The sequence below is a fragment of the Carassius auratus genome, chromosome 32 (genome assembly GCF_003368295.1).
Source record: "Carassius auratus strain Wakin chromosome 32, ASM336829v1, whole genome shotgun sequence".
Taxonomy (NCBI): Eukaryota; Metazoa; Chordata; class Actinopteri; order Cypriniformes; family Cyprinidae; genus Carassius; species Carassius auratus.
In genome coordinates, this window is record NC_039274.1 from 28,892,043 (window position 1) to 28,918,021 (window position 25,979).

At 36.5% G+C, this 25,979-nt stretch overlaps 1 protein-coding gene and 1 pseudogene across 1 annotated transcript in view; both read right to left on the reverse strand.

Annotated features, from left to right (window-relative positions):
- Positions 1-9,182, reverse strand: part of LOC113052433 (paired box protein Pax-6-like) — a 66,983-nt pseudogene extending 57,801 nt beyond the window's left edge.
- A 490-nt stretch (positions 9,183-9,672) lies between these two features.
- Positions 9,673-25,979, reverse strand: part of LOC113052020 (ras-related protein R-Ras2) — a 34,157-nt gene continuing 17,850 nt past the window's right edge. Inside the window, exons 2-6 of the mRNA XM_026216264.1 lie at positions 17,773-17,860; positions 15,776-15,878; positions 14,062-14,170; positions 13,451-13,569; positions 9,673-12,013 (exon numbers count right to left, since the gene is read on the reverse strand). Of these exons, the coding sequence (XP_026072049.1) occupies positions 11,926-12,013; positions 13,451-13,569; positions 14,062-14,170; positions 15,776-15,878; positions 17,773-17,860 (507 nt within the window). The 3' untranslated portion in view covers positions 9,673-11,925. The remainder of the gene's footprint in view (positions 12,014-13,450; positions 13,570-14,061; positions 14,171-15,775; positions 15,879-17,772; positions 17,861-25,979) is intronic.

The window sequence follows — 25,979 nt, forward strand, 5'->3', positions numbered from 1 at the left end:
TCAGGTAGCAGTTCACTAGAGAATGATGAGACCAGACACTGAAGGAGCATGATCTTTGGCAGTTAATCTACTTAATAGGGAGTACTAACAACAAGTGCTAGGTGTCAGTGATTGGGAACGTGCTGACAGGGCGTGAGGATCTGAAGCTGACGAAGTTAGACCTGTGACACTGACCTTCCAAAATCCCACTTTAACCCCTCTGAACATAATTTTCGAACATATTTAGGACTATGAGATGGCTGCTGACTGTGGGAGTCATGGAGTATGTGGGTAAATAAAAATCAACCAATACACAAAAAAGCACTAAGACACGAGAGGTGATTTTATTATCATGTTTTGAAAGTTGTTAACCACATTCCAAAGCCCTATATGGCAAAATCACTGTAAAAATATACAGTGTTTATGCAAGATAAATACAGATACAAATACAGTGTGTATACAGATAAACTTTAACTGGATTATTGTGTATTTCTCATTAACAAAAATAATGACAGTTCTACTGCCAAGTATAGAGGTCATTAGAATAACTATAAGATTTTACAGTAACAAAGCACAGCACAGTAGCCAAGAAACATTGTAACTCATAGCATTTTTATAGAATTTAATTGATGTGAGGTCACAGATATTGGCTCTATTCCTAAATATGAGCTGTCTTGCTTCCTACAAAGAAGACGTTTTCTTAATGTGCCAACTCTGTGATACTCTAATAGGCACAACATGCATATCAGATATTAGGTAAGAAAAAAAAAAGCATAATTATCCTTTTGGAAGCAACCTTTGCATTGGGAAAGTGACTTTGATGCCTTAAAATGGTGTCTGTATATAGGCAGCTCACCAGATAATTTCAGAGCCATTGTCTATTGACTAAGGCATTTGGCTATTTTTTTAATAATTCATTTTCTAACACTAATGCTAATAATGTCAACCTAATGGCTTTTTTTTTAATGCTCCTGGGTTTAAATATTTTACTCCCACACAACTGACTACCTTCCATCACATTATTAATTAGGGCCCTCAGATTTCATTAGTAGAAAGGTTCGGAGGTGAAATGAAAGAATAAAAAATAAAGAATTAACTCAATAATATGTCTCCAGTCTGTTTTGGCTTAATTATCAGCTATCCGTTTTTCCCTCGTCTTAAGAGTTAATACATGGATGAGTAACTGGCCATAATTAAATCAAAACCAGAGTTTCTATAATCAAGTGGCATTTCAGAAGCATTCAGACAATTAGAACTGATTTTGAAGTGGCAGAGAGAAGTAGACTAGGTGCAGGAGAAACATGCCTCGTATTTTATGTGTTAGGGACATTGGGGAGATCTACTATCACCATCTCTGCTGCTTTAACCAATTCGGTTTTAACATATTCCAGCATGTGACTGCATTTCCCTGCTGAACTCCACATCTCTGACTCTGAGACAGTAATTAGAGCAGTGCAGTAGTTTCTGTTCTTTTCCCCTAATCCGTCCTTTAAGGAGAAAGGGCTTATGCTTACACCTTACAGTGATAAAAATCAAAAGAACAGCGTACAGTATAATGCATTTGTGTTTTGTCCACAAAAAACACTTAATTAATTTAACTAATTGATATATAGATAAGACATAATTAGATTTAATGAGGTTTAAAAAAAAAATGTCTCATGCTAATTTACACAATTGAGGGATAAGTAGATTCATAAGCAGCTCTAAATTTGTAGCAATTAAACATTGAAATACTAAAATACCATTTAAATGTTTGGAGTTGGTAATATTTTTTTTTAAATAAGCCTTTTATTCCTCACCAATGCTGCATTTTATCAAAAATACAGTAAAATCAGTAATCCTGAGAAATATTATATATTTATATAATCTATTGAAAATTCAATAAAAAGTGGGCGTAAAATAAATCATAAAGGCATAAAGTTGTTAGTCAATTAATATAAAATCAACAATTAAAATAAATAAACAATTGTGAAAAACAACCATGACTATTGTTACCATAAGATTATAAGTCTTGAACCGACTAGAGAAAGAATTAGAGCGTCTTCAAGGTGCAGTAGAGGTTTACTATAGATTCAGTCATGTGAATGGTTACAGAAAATGGGTTCTAAATGATTTTCTTGAGCCTGGGTTTATGTCAGGGGTCACATCTCCTGGGGCCAGACCTGAAGTACTGAGATGAGACAACAGATTTGCACACACACATACATATGCAGTCATGTGCTCATTTTGCACTAGATCAGCAGTGCATTGTGAGCAGAATCAACAAAAGCCTTATAAATTTGCTCCCTTGTGCCACACCAAGGTCTCTAATCTCCAAAACATCGATAGGAGGCAGGTCCACTTATTTACTTAGCCTCACATAAATTGCTCTGTTTAGACATCTGTCTGCAGAAGTTGACCGTTGTGGACATCTGCAAATTAACCTGATGAATGATGAAGACCAAAATAAAAAAGTTATCATAGTGTTGTCCAGGAACACAATGTTCAACCACAAGGAAAATATTCATGATCATGTTCTCAGCAGATGTGCATCAATCAGCAATAATCAGAAAGCCATTTGAGAGGGGGATTGTGTATACAATAAAAAGAAATCAGTATCAGTATGGTTTCAGTGCTATCAGAACAACTCATTTGATGATTAAGTGGGCCATGGGCTACTTACTAAACCTCCAACCAGATGGTAAGAAAAAGGCTAGTTAGCATCACTTTCTCAGCCCTTGCTGGTGGATGCCAGAACTACTATATATATATATTTTATACAAAAGGTATAAAATGTATTTTTCACAGACCTAGTTCCTAGAGCCAACACCCATGAGCAAAGATAAAAGCCTCCTTCCAGGTCACATGCTCCTTCAGGTTCATGCACAATCTGCCCAACTGTCACGGAGATGAATGAGAATGCTAACGGATAGCTGTCTCTCCAGGTAATACAGACTTTCTCTGAGGTGAGAAAACTGAGATGTCATCCAATGGAGACCTCTTTCCCTCAAGCAATCTCAACAATCTTAAAGGGGGGGTGAAATGCTATTTCATGCATACTGAGTTTTTTACACTGTTAAAGAGTTGGATTCCCATGCTAAACATGGACAAAGTTTCAAAAATTAAGTTGTACGTTTGAAGGAGTATTTCTGTTCCAAAAATACTCCTTCCGGTTTGTCACATGTTTCGGAACGTTTTTTTCGAGTATGGCTCTGTGTGACGTTAGATGGAGCGGAATTTCCTTATATGGGTCCTACGGGCACATCTGCCGGAAGAGCGCGCGCTCCCGTATAGAAGAGCACTGAGAGCACAACAGACTTCACTGATCAGAGCGAGAGCGAAATGTCACAAAAGGAGTGTGTTTTTGGTTGCCAGGGCAAGACAACCCTGCACAGATTACCAAAAGAGAAACAGCATTAAGGGACCAGTGGATGGAGTTTATTTTTACAGAGCATCAACGGAGTTGTGCAAGTGTTTGTGTTTGTTCCCCTGCATTTCAAAGATGCTTGTTTTACAAACAAGGTCCAGTTTGACGCCGGATTTGCACATCGTTTATTTCTTAAGGATAATGCAGTCCCAACGAAAAAGGGTCACGATCGTGTGTTGGAACCGCAGGCGGTGAGTAAAACTGCTTCAAATATCTCTGTGTTATTAACTTAGCTATCGGCGCGTAAGCACATCAAGTAAACAACATGCGGTGTTGGCATCAAACTGCACTTTCCACATGTACAGCTTAAAAAAAAAAATACAAAAAAAAGACGACAAAGTGGAACTTAGTCCTTTTCCAAAACCGCTAAGCAAATATATACAGTTTCAGTACATACCACAGAGACGTTGTTGCTGATGCTGCTCTTGTTACATTTCAGCCTCTGGATCTGATTCTGGATCATAAATATACGCTGAATCTGACTGTTAGCCATGGTTTGTTTTGGTTGGTTTTGTCCTCACGGTGTCACAGCTTCCAAATGCTCTCAACGCAAAAGCCTACTGGCGCTCGTGATTCTTTAGCTCCGCCCACACGTCACCCCTCCAGCTGGTCGTGTTTTTCCGGGAAAAATCGGTACAGACTATCTTTCTCCTATGAATATAATAAAACTAAAGACTTTTTGGAGTTATGAAGGATGCAGTATTACTCTATAGGTACTCAAGATTAACAGGATATTGAGTGAAAACGAGCATTTCACCCCCCCTTTAATAAGTCTGAAATACAAAATTAATCCAACAAATCAAGCATCTGCCCTCGAGAGTGTGTGCGTTTAAATAAATGTCTTCCAATGCTTCCACTTATCTGTCAGATGTTCAGTGTAATTCACGAAGTGATTTAACCCCTATTGGAGTTGCAGTGAATGATGTATAAAAGTGTGCCTCACACAGATTTTTCACTGTAGGAACTAAGAAGTTGTGTGAAATAAGGTATGAAAAACATATATAACCTTGTTTTAAGGTAGATAAGCCTTCGCTAAGTCCTGCCTTAACAACCGTCTGACATTTTCTCAAGCAAGCTTCTTTCTAACGTAACCAGAAAAGTCCATGAAAGAACTGTGTGTTTGGGGGTAGTATTAAACAACTCTGGAAATCATTTATAAATATGGTAAAATGGTGTGTCTGAGTCACTTATAATAGTGACGAAGGCACCCTAAAAGAAGCACCCATTTTCAGTCCTCTTACACTAATATTATCCATAGAAATAATTTTCGAATAAGATTTCTCTTTTGCATTGACTGTGATACATTTAGAATTTGTCTCAATTCTAATTTGCTGTCTCAGCAGTTTTTAATCCTGCTTCATTTTATTTTAACAATCTGTATGAAGAAATACTAATAAATAGGCAATGCAATCTCAAAATTCATTTCAGTGCATGTAAGAATAATATCCAGTCAATCTTCTTAACCCCTATACTTCATTTGAATAAGTATTTACTTCACACCATTAAAAATATTTTTATACATTATGAATGTGTGTGGTTTGAATATAGGCTACTACATTTGCCATGTGACTTACAGCCTCAGTTTTCCTTACCTCACTGCCATTCACAAATTTTTCCCAAATTCTCTCTTTTTATTGCCTATTAAAAACACATGTTGTCATAACTTATTGGTTGTAACAGTTTTTACAGTGGGGAAATAGTATGAATATTTGGATGCATGCAGTGTTTTCCAATTTATTCCTGTGGCATCTTCTGTGAAACGAATGTAGAGAAAATAGAGTTAGCAACAATAACCAAGCAGGCAAAGCTTAGCATAGGGTCAATTGAGTGCATTGATTTAAGTGCTCCATTGAATATTGTAAAAAAAAAGAAAAGGCTAAAAAAAATGCTGGAATATTCGAATTATCAACAGGTGTGTCTAATAGCAATTGTGAGAAACCTTATCAGCCTCCTAATGAGATCACTTGACATTTATTTGAACAATTGGCGCAGACTCCCTCCTCTTTGACAGAAATATGAAAAAATCTTAACTACTCCCTTTGAAATTTGCCTGTGCTGAAAACTATCGGCTCCAAACACCTTGGCTCTTTCAGCTGTGTTAATGGGGCACCGGATTGTTGATTGGACCGTCTGAAAGCAACTCCAGACCTGATGAAGACAGCTGTCAATTGTAATGCCTGCACGAGCGATGCGTGTATGAATCTGTAATCAGCCCTGGTTTCATTAAATCCCAACCTAGCTCAGGACATCATTCTGAAGCTGATCTAACCTCAGGAAGAGGCTGAATTAAACAGGTGAGGGAAATGTTCTTACTACAATGCTAGTTAATCAGCTGAACAAAATAATGTGCTGCTTTGTCTCCATCACACACGGATCTGTATTCGCTGCATATCATACAGATAGAACTATGATCTGGGCTGTACTCCAGCCTGATGTGCTGGCAGGTATTGTCTCTTTTAATCCATTCAGCAGAGACCGTGCTCGGCGATGGATAGTATTCCCTTTGTTTGGAAGAGTGGCACCAGCTATTCTCTGAAGCGCTCTTTGCAATAGGAACATTTCCACTAATTACCTCCGTGCCCTATCACCCACATGCATCCCCCCACACTGAACTAGCATAAGGGTCTTGTAGGGGTGTGTGATATGACAACTTTTGATCGTGGACAACAAAAGTGTCTCCACAATCTGCTTTTGAAGAAATATGTAGTATCGTGCTACAGCACACAATTCTATCAGCTGCAGCTTTGGCTCCTCCGTCATATACTGTACAACGCCACATGCATTGACAGCAGTGTTAACTCTGCTGTAGAGTTACTCTTATTATTTGTATGTGCTCTTAAATGTTTAATTTGCGTGCTGGTCTGACCTGTGCTTTTTCTGGGCACCACATACACCCGAGGCAGACGCTAAAGCCTGTCAAACAGCACCTGATTATTGAACCAAGTTATCTTTTTTTTTTTTTTTTTGAGTGAACTATTCCTTTTAATGTTAATAAAACAACAAAAAAAACAAAGGGGAAAAAAAAAATCACTCACTGCTCTTGACTGAAGAAATGTAATAGAGTTGCTTTAGGAATTAGTTTATATAGGGTTTTATTTTTATTTGTTCATTCAATTTAAATGCTGCTAAATACACCTATTGTACCTGGAAAATAAAGCACTATTTGATTTATTTGTATATTATGTGTAGTTGTAATGTGTATCTTTGTCTTTTTTTTTTTATCTTTGCTATTTAAAAAATAAGAATAAAATATTTTTATCTTCGCCCTCTTTGGCCTAAATATCTGCCATTCAAGGAAAGGCTTTGTCTTTATAATAGGGAAATTAGTTTGGCTGTAATGCTCAAACAATTAGCAAAATAGTAAAACCAACATGACAAAAAATTTATAAAATTGTGATATTTTTTCCATATCGCCCACCCCTAAGGTCTCGGAGGAGAAAGTTGGAGGGACAAATGCTTCAGACAAAATGTATGGCCCCTGACTACTGATGAAGATGACATCAATTTCCCATAAGGATAAAATTATATGTATGTATGTGTGTGTGTGTGTGTGTGTGTGTGTGTATATATATATATATATATATATATATATATATATATATAGTGCTGTCAAACAATTATCAATCACATCCAAAATAAGTTTGTTTACATAATGAGTGTGTACTGTGTATATGCATTATATATATATATATATATAAATACACAAACATAAATGTATAACACATCATGTAGTATGTGGGTAGCCTACTGTTTGCCTATTGTTTCATAAGTAGGCCTACTACACATTAAGATGCTCTACTCATTTAACAAATCACTTCCGCACTAGATAAATGTGCATATTTGGGGACAGAATGATGAGAAGGTGGGCTTTATAAACTATCCCTGATTTACTGTAACACGCCCCATGGAGAAATGCTATGAGGCATCAAGACTAGAGGATGTTTTTGTAGTTCCTCCAGGGAGCAGTGAGAGCACAGTCACAGCATACCAATCACATCCTGGGTTTGACTCAAATATCAAATGTGTCACCTACTGCAGACATGATGAACTCCAGCATCTTCTGCTTCATGGGCAGAAGCAGCGAGGCAGATATCATAATCCCTGTAGAGAATTGGGATGCTGACAGTGGAGCTGAGAGGATGCTGAACACTGGCTAATAAATACACAAGAGATGCGCAGGAAAGAGCACGTGCTGAAATAGAACGGTGACGTTTCGCTCTCCAAAAGCAATGTTGATACGCAGTAACCGTTATTTTAAAAACAAAAACAACCCGTTACGTGCTGTTTGACTGATCCTGACCAGTGTTCAATTCTCCGTTCAGAAACCAGAAAACAACGTATATGGTCGCTTTGTGACAAGCACCTTAGCGAACAGAAAAACAACATCAGGTTTGCAAGATGCCTTTCACTTTCACTAGAAGAAACCATCTGTTGTTCTTTTCCAAACGAATCACGAACTTTGTACACAACTTCGGTCGTTAAAATCAGCCTCTTCTTTCCCCGACATAAGGGTTGGTTTGGCCGTTAGCGTTTCTCGTCATGATTTAATTTGATCATATTAATTATTTAACACGTAACGTTACAGAAACACATATATTTACAGTCGGTTTACAGAATAACGGCGCCCTTACCTGTCATAACTCCATCGACTGTATGACATGCTCTTATTGTTGCTCAGTCCGTCCATGGCCATCTGTGGACACAAATGATCGATTATACAGCGAGGCCGAGCAGTATGATATTGTTGGCGTCTTGTGTTAAATCCTCCGTCTTCCCTACAGTCAACGTCTTCAGATGTTTCTGGTGTGGAGCTGGAAAGCCTTGGAAAACCGTTTGGTTGAGGGGTTTAAAATAGGTGGACTGAACCACTGCTATGAGAGGGGAAATGGCAGTTGTTAAAATTCACAATGAGGGCACATGTTTGGTTAAAGATTTTCTTAAAAAGAAATAACGTAGTCGTCAGTTATTTATTAATTTATAATATTCATGGCTAATTTGCACTCACATACTCACATCCAATAAACTACCTAGGATTAGAATATCATTTTCCCCAATAGCACATGCTTCTGAGCAAATAGCAAAACATAATTCATGGCTCTGGTTTTGAAAGCCTTAACATGTCAGTTTTTCGTGAGATTTTCAGAACTTAACACTTATTAAAACTGTGCAATATTAAAACATTAAAATACCTGTTGCCTAGTAGCCTATGTCTGCTCGGTCCGTTCATCGAGTTTGAAAATGAGTATCAGTATTCTTTTCCTTCCCATTTGTAAGTCTTGCAATCCTTTTTTTAATAGAAAACTTGAAAATAGCCAACAAATTTCTAAAAAAAAAAAAAAATCTAAATCTACTATCTGTATTTGGTTAAAGCCTGTCTACCTTCTCTCTTTTCTATAGTTACAAATATGATGCATTCTTCACTTGTTTCTGATATAGTCTGTCTTCAGATCTGCTGTGATAACTAGCACCAATGGTTTCTAAAAATCCACTTAGGCTTATGATGCTTTGGGGAAACTCAGTCCTGACCATTCAAGGCCTGTCTCAGAGTAAGCTTTAATAGTAACTGTGCATTCAGATTTACAATCACTACAAAACTGACACATACAGCAACAACTCTATATTATAGTTGTTACAGTATTGATTTACTTTGACTACTTGACACTTTAATTGTATAACAGTCACCACATAAGCAAACAGCAGCTTTTCTGAAGCCGATCCTCTTAATTTGGAGTATTCTCGAAAATGATGACACCTTCCTCCTTCACAATGTTACCTGACACTTTTAAATCTCATGGAAGAATACACAGCAGACTCGAGAACAATAAAAACCTACATACAATCCTACATAAGCGCCTTTAAAGAACGAGAGCTATAATTTTGTGCAACATTGTTGTACTGCATTTCCTCTGTAAGGAAAAGCAAAAATAATGTATCACAGATAAATCATAGATTTTATTATAGCACCGGAGGCTATACAGGGGAGGGAAATATGTGACAAATAAAACAGTGTCTATTAGATGTACACAGACTCTGGGAAGAAGAAGAGCCATGCACTTCTGTTCTTCCTAGCTTTTGTTTTCATCCATTTCGCTATTAACTGGTATAACAGACAAGGTTTAGGTTTGGATATGAACCTGAATCATAACAGAAGGGCATCAGCTTGAAGCTTTGGCCCAGTGATCACTGGTAAAGTTGTTAAAGGCTATGAGGTCGATGACTGTTTGGATTGGTTAACTGCTTCAGTCCAACAAAAGCAGGAAAGGACCACAGTTCAACATACATAGGCCTTTTTTTTTTAGTTCAAAACAAACCGAGATAATTAAATACTCCTCTTTACATATACACATAGTTGTGCCGTGAGAGCATTTTCACTTACAAACATATAAAAATACTCATTAACTGGTCTGATAAGAAAATAATGTATAAAAGTATATAGTAAAAACATTTAATCATGTCCATTCAAAAGATCAACGCCATTTTTTTTCTTATATTACATGATGATAAAACAAAAACTAAAATTAGTCTATTTGTATCCCTCATACAGAAATGCACGCTGAAAAAAAATAAAAAAAGGAAGACGAAAATAAAACATGGCATGATGCAATAGTGAGTATGAAGCCAGGAAGCAAACTATCACCTGTCAGTTTTAAGTGTGAATGTCACAGAGACGTCAACCCATAAAAAAAGAAAAACTCGAGGGAATGTGGATGTCTGATGTATGAATTCTGTCTTTTGAATAATAAAAAAAAATGGTTTTTTTCATGTATATCATGAAAAGATGCTTAAAAGATGCCTGTGGTGTAAGCAGTTCAACTGTCCCCTTGAAACAAAGTCCTTGCGCTGTTTTGATCACTTAAATACATTTCCAAACCAATAAAAAAGAAAATCAGTGTAAAAGTGAATTGAAATACAAGGCCAGAAAAAAAAACAATTATTTCAGTGACTATTTCTCAGTCTCATCGATCTCGGTGGGGTACCTAGTAGAGAACAGACAGCCTATTGTGCACCTCTGAATGAACTTGGTGAAAACACTGTAAATGGAGCAACCTGAGTCTGAAGATAGTCTGTAGAAATCAGAGCTGAACAATCCAGCTACATGTAGAATACATTTCACAATCACAGAACGTAAAGGGAAAGTTCAACCAAATATGAACATTCTCTTGTCCTTGACTTACTTTCTTCTGTGAAACACAAATTGAAATATGTTTTGTCCAAATAATGAAAAGCAATGGGGCCTAAAACAACAATCGATTTTCATTCTGAAATATGATCAGCAAAGGACAAAAAAGAAGGAAGAAAAGAAGAATTAAGTATGAATGTATAATAATTATAATAATGATGATTGCAAATATGATTTTTCATTAATTATTAAAAATTAACAATACAATAAATAAAGACATATTACCTGTATAAAACTGGAAAAGTATTTAATAAAATAATCAATGTAACTAACAGTAATCTAAACAATATTTATGGTCGTCTTCTTTTCTTTGTTTAGTTAATTTAGCAGAAAACCACAAGATTACCTCAATTCTTTTTTTTACAAACTCAGAAATTGTTTCTCTTGCATTCATGCAATTCAGGTCAGACTCTGTATAAATATGAGAAAATGTTATAAAATAAATAAAACAACCCTGTTCATTTTACGGACCAAAAAAAAATAAAAAATCCGCAGACAAAAAGTGTTGGTATGGAATAGGTTTGAAACCGATGAGGGGTGAATAAATTTTCATTTTTAGGTGAACTATCCCTTTAAAAGAATCAAATCCATACATGCCAAGTAGCTTTACAATACAAACAAAAAAAGAAGTTGGGAAACTGATTTCACTGCTGACAAAATTGGCATAATGTTAGAGGCTATCTATTTACATATCTGCGAGTGCATTATTGTTTTAATCCATGTCAAAACAAGCTTGTCAATCTCACACAAGATACTCTGCGACTGAGTTTTGTCATTATAAAGGTGGTTTCAACTCACATGAATCTTTACTTATGTACAGTCGCTGCTTAGCATATGGAAGTAAAAACAGATATGGCACGACACACACACACAAAGCTTCAGAACACCATCTCACTCTAGATCTTGTGAAAGATCAGGAACTAAAAGTCGTCTGCAATCCCGATTGGTGTATCGTTTAGTCTTTCGATCTCAGCAAAAGTACAAATGTCACAAGGCAAGAGAAAAAGAAATCTTCAAAATACAAAAAACGGAATTGTGTGTGTGTTTTATAGCAAATTTGTAAGAAGCGATGTTTAGTGTTGGGACACGATTACCATATTGTAGGTCACACTGATGTCAGTACTCTAGTTGAAGGTACAATGGTGAGTTCGATCAAGATTGTGTCAGTTTGGTTCTTCTAGTAGTGAAGTCCTAGAGGCACAGATGCCCCCGATAAGGCTATGAGAGAGACTGCTGTTTTGAAGACATGCACATGTAGAAAGGCAGCCAGTTCATCCACACAGGATGTGATGTCAGAAGGCAGGGTTGGGGACAGGGACCGGTGACAGCAGCTGGGAGAGTGGCAGCAGTGAGAAGCCAGTTAGACAATCACACAATGGCAGCCGCTCTTATCCTTCTCTTTACGAGTGGGCTCCGGCGAGGGTGGGCACTCTTGCTCCTGGAACTTCCTGTGAGAGGATGTGACAATCAGACAAAACAAGTCACACTCAGTGCACAAATCTCTGAGCTTAAATTAAGATCTGACGTGCATGTCTTCCAACTGAATCCATTTCAATTTATTTAGCTTGTTTGTTAACTGAAACTAATTGAAACTGAAATGATCTGTAATTGAAAAAAAAGGCTGAAATAAAATGTAAATATAAAAACTTTAATTTGGCAACTAACTGAAATTGATAATTAATAAAATTACTAAAACTGAAATTATAAAACTTTAAAATTAATTAAAGCTAAATGGAAATATAAAAAAACCTTAAACGTAAAATCTAAATGGACAAAAGGACATCATAAATTGCTAAAATGTAAATTAATATTCAAATGAAAATATAAAATATACAAATATAATACCTATAAAATATCAAGCTATATAAAGAAAATATCAAGCTTATCGAACACCATAAAGGTAAATAAATTATACTAAAATAACACTGAAAACATTTAAGTCGCACACATATTATTAATCTGTTCACTACGGCTATGTTCAGAATAGCTGACTAATCATACTCGAATATAAAAATATTATGCTCACTATGAACATTTAGTCTCATATGAAAAACCCAGATACAGATATGAATGTTGTATCTCCCAATGCAATATACCTGATTTCATTTTCCATTTCTAGTATGGCAAAAGTAAATGTTAAAAATAACTGGCCTGTCAAAATGCAAGGCATTTTTACCCATAAAATTGGATTCAAACAAATAAATCAATACTTCTGAGATAAGTAGACACTAATGGCTGTATTACATATGCAACATAATGAGGTCATGTGACAACACTGTAGTTAATTATTCTCTTTTTTTTATTGCGATTATGAATTATGATTATCACAATTTACATTGAATTGTGTTTATACCATTGTTTGGAGTAACTGCATACCATATTTTTATATGAAAATAAACAAGTCGAACAACACTCAAAACGAAAAAACGTATTGCTTTTCTACAGTATTAAGCCTCAAATGTCAACTATACAATGGATCGGTTTCTTCTTTAAATAAAAAAAAGATATGTATGGTATTGTAATGTTATACTAAAACTAAAATGAAATCAAATGGGAAACCCCTTAAGGTAACCTGTAGAAAGAAAAAAACATCTTAAGCACGCAGAATAACATAAGTGGACTTTGAACGATTAATTGTCGCTTTGAACGATTATGTAACTGTGGCATCTGTGATGGCAAAGCTAGATTAGGAATTCTATTAATTGTTCAGCTCTAAATTGTAGCATACTACTGTGTGAAGTGTTTATCAGTGCTTAATGTGTACGTACATATTTTTAAAGCAGTGTGCATGTGATCCATTCCAACCACAGCCTGCTTTTTGAGTGCTACCACCATCTGGTGGCACAAAACATCACTGTATGACACACACACACACACACACACACCTTATGACTCGGACCAGCTCGTGGAAAGCCTGGTCTACATTCATACGGATCTTAGCTGAGGCCTCCATGTATGTGACTTTGAGTTGTCTGGCGAGCTGCTGGCCCTCCTCCTGGGTCACCTGAAAAAAAAAAAAAACCTCCATGAAATTTTCTTATCACAATTTTTACTTTTTGTTTGATATTAAATATAACAATATGTCTTATAAGTTGCTTTACATAAGAGTACAGAAAGACATGCGATGAAATTAATTTACAACAGGATGACGTTTTCTGTTCAGACTCTAGGTGGCGATGTAACATAATCTGAGTGTATTTCTATGCACTCAGTAACCCTGTATCTTTTCTTACCATCTCTCTCCATCACAGACACACACACACACTCTCTCTGAGATGTTTCAGTCTTTCAGCTCATTGATTTCCAGGACTGAATTTCATCCACATTTAATCACTGTGACATTGTGCACTTGAGTACTGTATATGCAATGGATACAACAGACTGCCAAGTCATGATGGGTTGCAGTGAAGACAAAAAGTGTTAAAATGTCCATATCAATACTGATTCAGTGTAGCTCTCTGAAATGACAGTACTTGAAGCGATTCATGCCACTCACTTGTCTCTGTTGCTCAAGATCAGCTTTGTTACCCACTAGAATCATGGGAAATTCATCCCGGTCCTTCACTCTCAAGATCTGTCGTTGGAACTTGTAGATCTCTTCAAAGCTGAGGAAAACATGATGATGTATGGCCATTAAAAAGGTCCAAATAAACTAGCAAATCATTTTCTCTCTCAGACACACGGACATAAATGCAAACATGAAAACATCATCATTTATTCACCCTCGTGTCATAAAATAATAAATGATGATAACATTTTCATTCTGGGGCAAACCCTATAAATTAATAAATAAAAACAATTTATAAATATAAAATTAAAATAAATATTTAAACAAAAAAAATCTATCATTTGAAGCCAACTAAAGTTTTAAATAAAAAATACAGTAAACAGTGATTATAATATACTGATATACTGCTCTAAACATTCATTGATATAACCAATGTTGAAAACCGTTATAAATAATATATTTTTGTGGAAACCATTATGCATTTTCTTCAGGATCCATTGATGAATAAAACGTTCAAAAGATTAGCATTTATTTAAAATAAATACATATTTTTGTAACAATGTGAAAGTCTTTACTATCATTTTTGACAAATGCACTCTTACTGAATAGAAATATTAATCTATTAAAAAAAAACATAGTATGTAGTGGTTTTAAAAATGCCTTTATCTAACAAAAATACTGAAATATGTTTTTTTTTTTTTTTACTGAAATTTGAGTCAAAACATTTGAAGTTTATTAGGTTTCAAAATATGAAACAAACTAAAATGAAATGCAAAGTTTGCAAATTTCAAAGTTAAGACAACAACACTCTAAAATGAACTACCCTAGTGTTTTTTTCTGCTAAGACACCTGGTGTGTCAACTTGAGGGGAACTAATACCAAAAACTCTTTATAATTAGCCGATAAACCATATAGTCCCAATATAACAAGCATCGCTAGTGAAGACATTTTCAGAAAGGATGAAATGAAAGTACACACATTCACCCACAAACCAGAGCTCCTCCTCGCCACAAAACCTAAAAGGAATGCAAGCCCACCCTTCCAGCTGATGAGCAGCCATCTCTCTGTTTTGGGCCACAGAACTGCATTACAGTACACAGTATGACATGAGGTCGCACGGTTCTCATGTCGCTGCTATAAAACATTCCAGTAACACTATAAGACAGCTAGAAGCTGGCACATGGAGAGCAGCGTGTGTAGGCCGGGGAGGGAAGGACACTGATATGAGGTCTCTGTTGATTCTAACAGTTCGAGTCGTTTAAATGTCATGCAGGAGGAGGAAATGCTTGTCATGGACTCTGGAGAGATTGCGAGAGAGAGAGAGTGTGTTCAGATAGGCCTGTGCCATCGGCTCTGAGCAGGATAATGTAAACGAAGGAAGGAAAGACTGTTTACAGCATAAACACAAAGTGGAAAGGACACTAAGAGGGCACAAACCCGGTGATCACACACCGCATTCCTTGAGAACCTACACTGCAATGTGTGCGAGATCTGTTTATTTACATGTACTGGGTTTCAACGAGACTAAACCTGGGGCGTAAATTAGCACGCTTCGAATTTGACAGTTAGTGTACGGAGGAGGGGCATTCATAAAACTGGAAAGGCAAAAACAGAATGAAAGTGAAACTGAGACAGACAATGCAGGGGAAAGGGGAAGAAAGAGAGAAAGGTTGAGAGAAAACGTGAGTGGGACGTTGCTCACCTTCCCCGGTCAGTGACAGAGAAGACGAGAAGGAAGCCCTCCCCTGTCCTCATGTATTGTTCTCTCATGGCTCCAAACTCTTCCTGTCCTGCTGTATCCAGGACTAACAAACACAGAACAGCCATTAGTCACCCATTGACTGCACACACTCACTTTAGCCACATCAGCACTACGGGTTTGACTACAACTGTATCTAAGTTAAATGATTTCCTATTAGATTCAAATGTCTTTATTTATAGGCCTAACAGGAGTTCTGTGTTGTGTATCTATGGCATGGGTTAGAACTGATAAGTGTATTTACTAACAGCAGGCTGAATAATGACGTCTGTATGAAGTTGGCACCCTTCTTTAACTCATAACAGCCTTAAGTAATACCTGTAATCACATGCATCATTTGCGTTTTCAGTGATCAAACCACATTAAAATTCACCTTGTCAGTTATTTAAATGCATCTTAAGCTGGTTCAAACAACATTTTTATTTATTTTTTTGTCTTTTACGACAGTCAATATGTCTGATTATGCGATTTTGACTCCTAAATTTTGTTGTGTCATGAACAAGTAACATATCAGACTACACATCTTTAACGACGTGCGTGCTGTCGTTGATACGGCGGGACTAGACAGACGGTGTCATGAGCGTAAACAAACAATGGCGAGCAGTGTGTTTTGCCCTGTCTTGTCACCCAAACAGAAAGAAAACCTGACAGTGGACACAAATCTGGATTGCATGAAGAGGACAGTGTGGACTGTCAAAGAGAACTGAGGTAAAATAATGTTTATTTAACAGTTTTTCAGTCTAGTCCCGCGAGGAAACACCATAAATGCAGCAGGAGTATTATTGCCAAAGATCCACGAAACATTTCCTCCATTTTAAAATTCCACCTAGCAGGACCCATACCATTGTCTTTCATTTGTTTCAGTTGTTTGAAAGCATGTACGAATGCTCCCACTGGCCAGTATCACAGATATGCAGAAATTAAACGTGCTAGTCTTTCTGTGGTGACATCATGAAGCATCGCAGACGTGGCATCAGTTGTCGTCCACTCTGACACACTACACGAAATAAGTCCCGACACCCATTGTCATTTACAAATCCCCACAACACCTCATGTCAAGCAGATCGTGCCGAAATCAGGCTAAAATCGAGTAGTCTGAACCATGCTTTATTTTGAACAATGCATGTTTCATTTAATGACGTTTTGTTTGACCTCATTATTTTTAATCAGGATGTAAGAACTCGATTTTCCAGTAAAATGAACGACTTCTTTCTTGTGGCATAAGCTGGACTTCTCCAATCATTTGTTTAGTCTAAACTCCACTTCTGCATGCTAGCATTCACCCCCGCTCTACATTTACGTGCCATGCCTAGATCTAAAAATCCCATTAATAAGTGACAGATAGAACCAAGTCCCTGCCCTACATTTTTTATCATAATCTTTTAGACTCAGATGTACATCACAATATAGAAAATCTCATTCTGCTGTTGTGTGACTGTATCTTTTTGATTCGAAGGCCCTCTGCTGTCTAACACAATATTCAAATGACTCTGTTATTCAAGAACTATGTGTTCTTCTATAAAAACTATAGTTTTCTTCACTTCTGTGGAACACGAAACATATTTCAAAGAATTTTGGGGTCTAAACAAAACCAGACATTTTCCAAAATATGTTCTATTTTTTCAATTTAAAGTATTTTAAGCCTTTATACACACTATTTCACAAGCCATGTAAAATATGTATACTGGAGTTAGTAGTTATTTTATGTGTTTTTGTCTAAAGTGATATTACAGTACATTTGTTATAACCCCTCCAGTACAAATATGCATAATGCACAGAACATAATTGTTTTTTTTACAAAATTGTAATTTATCTGATCTCTGTGAAGTATTATGAAGTCATAAAGTGCTTCATCTTTGCTGCCAGAAAGCAGTATGTTGTTTCCCTACATCCTGTGATATGTTTGACAATCGGACTCCTTCATCCATTAGCGTACTTACTGTCCAGCCGCGCAGGCCTCTCGTCGATCACACACTGTTTTGTGTAGGAGTCTTCAATCGTAGGGTCATAGTCAGTGACGAAGTATGACTAAATGCAAAAAGAGAGAAAATGTAAACATAAGAAAGGTCAATATCACATCAGATTATAAAAATGCTGTATTAGGAGGTGGGAACGTATCAAGACACATTCACATCCAATACCAGTGACATCCTCTGTACTATAATGCTTTAATCTATTTGGATTTTGATAGAATAGATGTCTCGTTGACAGCTTACAATATCCCAGAATTCTGTGCATGTGGTTTGACAGATGGTGGAAGTTAATAAAAAATGGTGTCTGATGAAGCAATTAAAAGAATTTTACTTAAAAATGACAAAATTTTTTACCCAGAAATAAGTATTGTAGTCTCAAATGCTTGCTTCTATCCAAAGCTCACTTGAATTCATTTTAGATCATTACTGTGCTCTGGAAGCCCGACTGAAACCAGGTTCCCTTTTGAGGAACCTTCGTACACAAACATCATAAAAAGCATCACTAACTTCGGCTTCGAAGGATTTGTTTAGAAAGCTATGCCTAATGAGAGCTTAGACTCAAAACACAACCCAACAGACAAACTGTTCTCTTTCTTCAGAAAGATTAAAATGAAAGATGTCCGCCCTTGTGTGTACGGTCAAAACACCGACTTCACGTCAACATTATCCAAGCAGCCCTCCGTTTGCGGTTGATTATTATATGGTTAATTAACCGCAAACTTTTCTGTTTCCACAGGCTATATTTCTAAGCTAATCTAAACACGCTATCAGTTTGTAGGAAAACGGGGAGTTCTAAGGAAGCATTTTTCCCCATGTTTTTTGTGCCTTTCCCCCAGGAGGTTGTTTAAGTGATGACAGCTGAATGTTATGTTTAGGCTTGTCTCTGTGTCATCTGAACACATGCTCATGCTCGCACACAAACACACTATGCCCATCAGTAGCTTCCTATTATGAGTCTGAGTACTGACGTTCCTGTAACCATTGGACTAGTAATCTGTTTTTGGTAGCGAAACAAGAAGCACTCCAAAAATGAGAGTAAAGTTTAGCTTTGTTCTCTTTTCCGCATCAACCATTCATCGAGAATGGTTTTAACTTCTGAAAGAGAGCCTATCATGTAAAATCTAATTATGAATTGTTCAACTAATGTATCCTGTATACACTGTATTGTCAGTTAAAGGTGAACAATTATCAGCTGCGCTATTATGTAGTATAAGTGTATTATCAGGTCCTCAAATCAGCATTTCTGATCAACTTTGAAAAGTTCAACCTAATACTTGTGATAACAGTGATAAGTTTGTTCAGGATTTTTCAGGTTACTATGATAAATAGACAGTTCAAAATTAATTCAAATGTAATTAATTCTTGGTGAAGAAAAGCAATAGGATAAGGTACATTATCTGTAATTTTGCCTTAGGTAAACGCATCTTATTTTTAAGTCACTGTAAAAAAATAATAATAATAATAATTCTCAAAATACAAAGTACTGCTACTTTTAAAGTGCAGGCAAAGTACAGTTGCAAACATTTCTGAAAGTGAGCAAATGAAGCATGCATGTTGCCGTTTGTGTGTTGCCATGAAGCTTGTAAACCATCGCTCTTTTTTTCTTGACATCAGTCATCCTTTCACACAGTGACTTCTCTGTTATGCACTATGTGCAAGACTCCATCACGTCCACTGTTCAATAATTAATCAGCAGTGCTGCACATGAAGTCGACTTCATCGCTCACTCGTCGCAGTGGGGACACAGTCAAAATGAGGTGAGAGAGCAAGACAGATGGACACAAAGAGAGAGAATACCTGCTGCTAATTCAAACAAACTAAATATTTAAAGCACTGTACCTTCCATTACAGTCACACACATTCAAATATACTCGTGAACAAAAGAACAAGACACTTGATTTCAAGATAAAGTTACAGCCCATTGAGAGTGAAAGTTACACTTTAGTTTGACTTGTCCTCATCATGACCACACACACAAACACTTACCTATACCCCTTTCAAACATTTGGGATCAGCTCAATGTTTTTTATTTTTTTATGTGTCTTATGCTTACAAAATCTGCATTGTTTTAATCAAAAATACAGTAAAAACAGTAATATTGTGAAATATTATCATAATTTGATACATTTTAAAATATAATTTATTCCTGTGATGGTCAAGCTGAATTTCCAGTCTACTTTAGTCTTCTGTGTCACATGATCCTTAAGAAATAATTGTATTATACTGACTTGGTCTCAAGAAGCATTTCATTTTGTTATCAATGTTGAAATCAGGTGTGCTGTTCATTTATTTAGATACTTTATATTGTGATACTTTTTTGCAGATTTTATTTCTTTGCTTTTATAATTTTAATGCACACTGTACTTGCTGAATAAAAGTCTGACCCCAAAATATGAATTGTATAATTGGTTATTTAAATAAGGGCATTATATATACACATTTTAACTGATTCATAGACTTTTTTTCTTTTAATGTTTTTATATGATTTTTATAAACACTTTCCAGAATTTTTATATCAGTACATTACTAATTTACAACATTTAATTTATTACAGTTATTATCTGCAACAATAGCTCAAAATACCAATTACAAGAACTTTTAGAGTAAAAACACACAATTTTTATGATAAAATACACAGTATACACAAACTACACTTACTTCATTTATTTTTTTGTAAGTCCCTTGCTTGCCACCAAAAGAAGGTTGTAATATTCAGTGGAAACTTCTAGGGACAATACTGTAACCAAAGAATAGCTAAGTAGACCATGACACAGTCTGGTTTGGTTGTAGCACGCGTGTAGAGGGTCTGTGGTTGAACAAAGCCTTCATTTTAAAGTCAAACAGTAGCTGTGGGTAGCTGTTTAGTAATGCCCACCTGTACACATCACCGACCCGATGCCCAGCTGTCCTACCTTTGCTCTGTGTGACAGCATGTCCCAGATGACCTTCACCAGACACTTACAGTGGGGGGTCCATCTGCTTTGGCCTTCATACAAACACACACACACACACACAAACTCCCACACAGAGAGTGTTTGTTCTTAGAAACAACCATCCTAAATGCAAATCTCAACAAATCTACTGTCGACACTCTGAAAATTAAAGGTTCTTTATTTGTATCTATTGTTCCATGAAGATCCTTTAACATCCATGAAATCTTTTCATTGGGCAAAATGTTCTTTATAGGCCCCCCTTTATAGGTAAGTGTTTGTGTGTATGTGTGTTTGTGTGTGTGTGTGTGCGTGGTCATGATGAGGACAGTGACATGCAGCCGACGACTTTGCAGTTTTCTTCACAAATAAGACCAGAACCATCAGTGACCAATTCTCCACACCATAGACTGTTGATAACTTCATAACGACTAATATACACTTTCTCTCCTCATCCTACTACTTGTCCACTTGATCCTATCTCCACTCACCTCCTTCAAGCCATTTCTTCTTCTTCAGTCATACTCACATTATCAACTGCTCTCTACACTCTGGAACTTTTCCCTCAGCATTTAAGCAGGCTCGGGTAAGCCCACTGCTTAAGAAACGCTCTCTAAATCCAGCACTTCTAGAAAACTACAGACCGGTATTCGTTCTTCCATTCATTGCAAAGACACTTGAGTGAGTTGTGTTCAACCAACTCTCTATGTTTCTTGCACAGAACAACATCCTGGACAGCAACCAATCTGGCTTCAAAAGCGGCCACTCAACTGAGACTGCCCTGCTCTTGGTTACTGAAGCCCTCAGATAGATTCTTCAGGGTGTCTTGGAGGGGTAAAGTTTCTAAGACACAACTTCTTGCTACTGGGATTCCTCAAGGCTCAGTACTTGGACCACTTATCTTCTCCATCTACATGATGTCATTAGGATCTGTCATTCAGAAGCATGGCTTTTCTTATCACTGCTATGCTGATGATACCCAACTCTACTTTTCATTCCAACCAGATGACCCGACGGTAGCTGCTCGCATTGCAGCCTGTCTGAGTGACAATTCTAGCTGAATGAATGACCATCACCTAGCTCAACCTTTCTAAGACTGTGTACTGGTGGTTCCAGCTAGCCCCTCATTTCATCACAACTACTCTATACAGCTGTATTCATCAACCATAACTCCTTCCAGGACAGCCAGAAACCTAGGAGTTGTGGTCGATCATCAGTTACTCTTCACAGACCATATTGCTACAACGACCCGGTTCGATTTGCCTTATACAACATTAGGAAGATTAGACACTTCCTGTCAGAGCAAGCCACCCAACTTCTTGTCCAAGCTCTTGTTCTCTCCAGACTGGACTATTGTAATGTTCTCCTGGTTGGCCTTCCTCCATGTCCTATCAAGCCTCTACAACTGATCCAGAATACAGCATCAAGAAAGACAGCATCATTTTATATATATATATATATATATATATATATATATATATATATATATATATATATAATAATTAATATAAAAATAATATATATGATAATTGTTCCTTCGAGAACCAAAGTATTTTTCTGCGGCATCACTGCAAAAAAAAAAAAAAAAAAAACCTTTTTGGCATCATTTAGCTAAGCTGTACCAGTGCAGGAGATCCCAATATATACACTTCAGTCATCAATCATTTTCAAATTTTAAGGGGCCTCCAAACTCCCTGAAGGCCTTATAAATGTCCTCTGTGCCAAGGTATACCAAGTGCTAGCCAGAGTTTCCAACTGTGTCATACAAGTCTCAGCTGCCATAAAGGGTGATCCAAGCCACCTGACGTAAAGCATTTTTGGAAAGGAGTGGAAAGGAGAGGAAAAGGCCCAACCCAGTAAGTCGAAATCAACAAGGCACCTCCAACATTTGGCCTATAGGAAGGAAACTCCACCTACAGGGCCAGCAGCCAGCAAAGCACAGTCCTGTGGGTGGTGATGATTTCACAAAAGAGATATTCCCGTTTGCCCACCCTCCCAATGCACACATGGACACTCCTTTCCAGTCCAGTCATTTTGTCTTTATTTTTTGATTTAACACACACCTAATACCTCCATCCATGCATGCATCCTCTGTCCTGTAGTGTTGGCCGATATGCTCCATAGTCATATCGTCAGCCTGTGAGATCACCGATACACTATATTATCATGCTTATTCAACTTATTTAATTATTAACTTAGTTTCATAGCCGGAGAGTGAACCAACTCCAGGATAAAGTCTAAAATCAACCTAATGTTAAATCCCAGAGATGAGGGAGCCGGCTTAAGTGAAACAGAACACTTCACATTACACATCACATCATAATGTCACATTGTCTTTATGGGATCTTTACAGAATGCATATGAACGCACACATAAATTTCAGAAAATCACTGGCAGAGTGAATGAACCACAATCAAACAATCAGCGGACAAATCAATGGATAGATTATCCGTGTATTTTCCAGAATTTTTGTGTGAAAGATGCTTTAGTGTAATCTATTAACTAAACATTATACCTTTCTAGTCAAGTAGCATATGGACGTAATGTGAATAGGTTTTAAATGACTGAATTTGTATTTAACATGACAATTTAATAAAAACATTGTAAGTTACTAATTATAAATACTAACATTTCCTCAGTTATTCAAACAGAAGCTACAGATAACGAGCAAAGAACATTTACATTATCATACCACATCACTGACAACATCATGACACTGACAATCAAGCGAGAGTTTATGCGCTTTAAAAAAGCGATGACTAATCTGAAAGTCTCTGATTGGCCACTGCATTCATAAACTCAATAGAATCGTGTGGGATTGGTTATTACACAACACTCTAAAAATGCAGAAAAATAAATATGATGGAACAATTAAGCCCTAATATTAATTAGACAATAATAGAAACTTATAATAGTATTATAGATACTACCCTGATAATAATAGTAGTAATAATAGTAATAATAATTGACTTGTTACTATCAAAGACATCAGCCACAGACAATATCTAATACTATCATCTATCAGCACAATACTATCCAGGGCAAAATACTACCCCCCCCCCACCACACACAAATGCATTACTGAATCCCCCACCTATCCTCCTCCTCTCCCTTCCTTGCTGAACGTGATTGATTTTAAAACTGAAAGGAGAAAAAAAAAACAGCACGCACACGATTCAGCAACTGCATGCGATCTCAGATTGCATGCTTCCCACCCAATACAATCACCCAGAAATATAAATGCCACCCCTCCTGCCTGATGTAGGTGCACTGCCCCGGCTCTGCCTCTATCCACCCAGTCAATTCATACCTTTAAAAAATAAGCGCTAGTTTGCACAGAAAAAAGGGAGCTAATGCAAAGAACAGCAGTCAGACTGGAGAGCTTGTAGTCTTACAGCAATACAAGAGATGGGTATCTGTAACGGTCTGAAAATAAAAATGCATTAAAAAAAAAAAAATGAGCACACCAAACTACACTCCGCCTTCACCATTCACCCACTTCCTAACCAAAAGACGCCTCCACATTGATCCATCTGACACACATTTAAGATCTGATTCACATACTGTACATTCACATGTAAACTGGCAGGGATCCATCATCCATACAAACCATACAAGTGTAATTAATAAGCAGTATCAGTGGATATAATTGAAAATAATTAAACAATTCATAAAGTTCCATTTATGAAAGAATCCTGTAAACAGTATGACAGTTTTCACAAAAATATTAAGTATCACTGTTTGATCACTAATAATATGAAATGTTTCCTAAGCACCAAATCTGCATATATTTCTGAAGTATCATGTGACATGGAAGACTATAATGGCTAAAGAAAATTCAGCGGTGCCATCACATTTCCTTATAAAATATATTATAATGGAACAAAGTTATCTTCAATTGTAATTACAGTACTGTGTAAAAGTCTTAGGCCACTAGTATTTTCTCCAACAAAACATGGTTTTAAGTCAGTTATTTCTATGTTTTGCTGTAGTGTGTCAGTGGGACATATCAGTTGACTTTTCCAAACATTTTTTTTTGCCAATAATTGTAATACAGTGAGATTTTTGTTTGCAAAAGGAGCCTGACAACAGTCAGTGTTCCCCACAGAGATCTGATCTCACCATCATCCAGTCTGTCTGGAATAACATGAAGAAACAGAACAGACTGAGACAGACTAAATCCTGAAGAACTGTGTCTCCAAGAAGACACTTCAAGAAACCAAGGTGCAAAGCTATAGTACTTTGCAAAGTTTTAGAGACTTGTGTAAAAATGCTGTGAAGTGAGGATGCCATCAAAAATAATGAAATTATCAAGAATCAAGAAATAGATTTTATTAATTAATAGGGCCGGGTAAAATATTTTTCGATTAATTGTTTTTTAAAATGTGGTCGATTCAAAATCGATTGTCAAAGGCCACAAATCAATTTTTTTCCCATATTTATTTCCGCAAACATTGATCGTAAGATTAACGTTAATCTAATTATTAGTCTTCTCCACTAGATGTCACCCTCTTATTTGCCTCGCGCGATGTTACCAATGACCTGAATGACTCCAACTCGAGGAAAAGGACTCCCTTGAGTCTTTGATCCTTAAATACTTCTATAACTGATTTTCAATAGGTGGACAGCATCTGCACCGTCATCCATCCGGACTGCAAACTGTAACGGCAGCACTATTTTAAGTGAACAGCTAGTCAAAACAGTGGAGCAGATCACATAACAAGCGCTCAGGATCGTTTATGGTGTATCCTCTAGTTTTTTTAGTATGTAAAGCCAAATGCACTTTATTCAAGTCCTTTCAGTTCTGTGCGATCTCTCTCCAGATGCACGCCAGCACCAAGTTCAAGAGCTGCGAATGACGCGTCAATTTTAACAACAACAGAAACACAGTGAGAGGCAATATTATAGATTACTTTTCACTAAAACAAAGCAGAAAACAACAATGCTGCAAATATAGTTATTTTTCTGGTAACAGTTTCTATGAAACCCCTTTTTATAATAAATTAAAAGGTTATTCTAAATGCATTATAATGAATGCATAATGCATTGTAATAAAGTAGTATCATCTTATGAATATTCTTAAGAAAATGTTTTATGTATTATAATATTTACTTATTTGTGGTTATATTTTTTAAGAGTATGATGATTTATAACACACATTTTTAAATGTTGCATTCACTTAGGTTGGATTGGATTATATCGATTATATTGCTCATAGTTATAATTATAAGTCTCATATCTTGC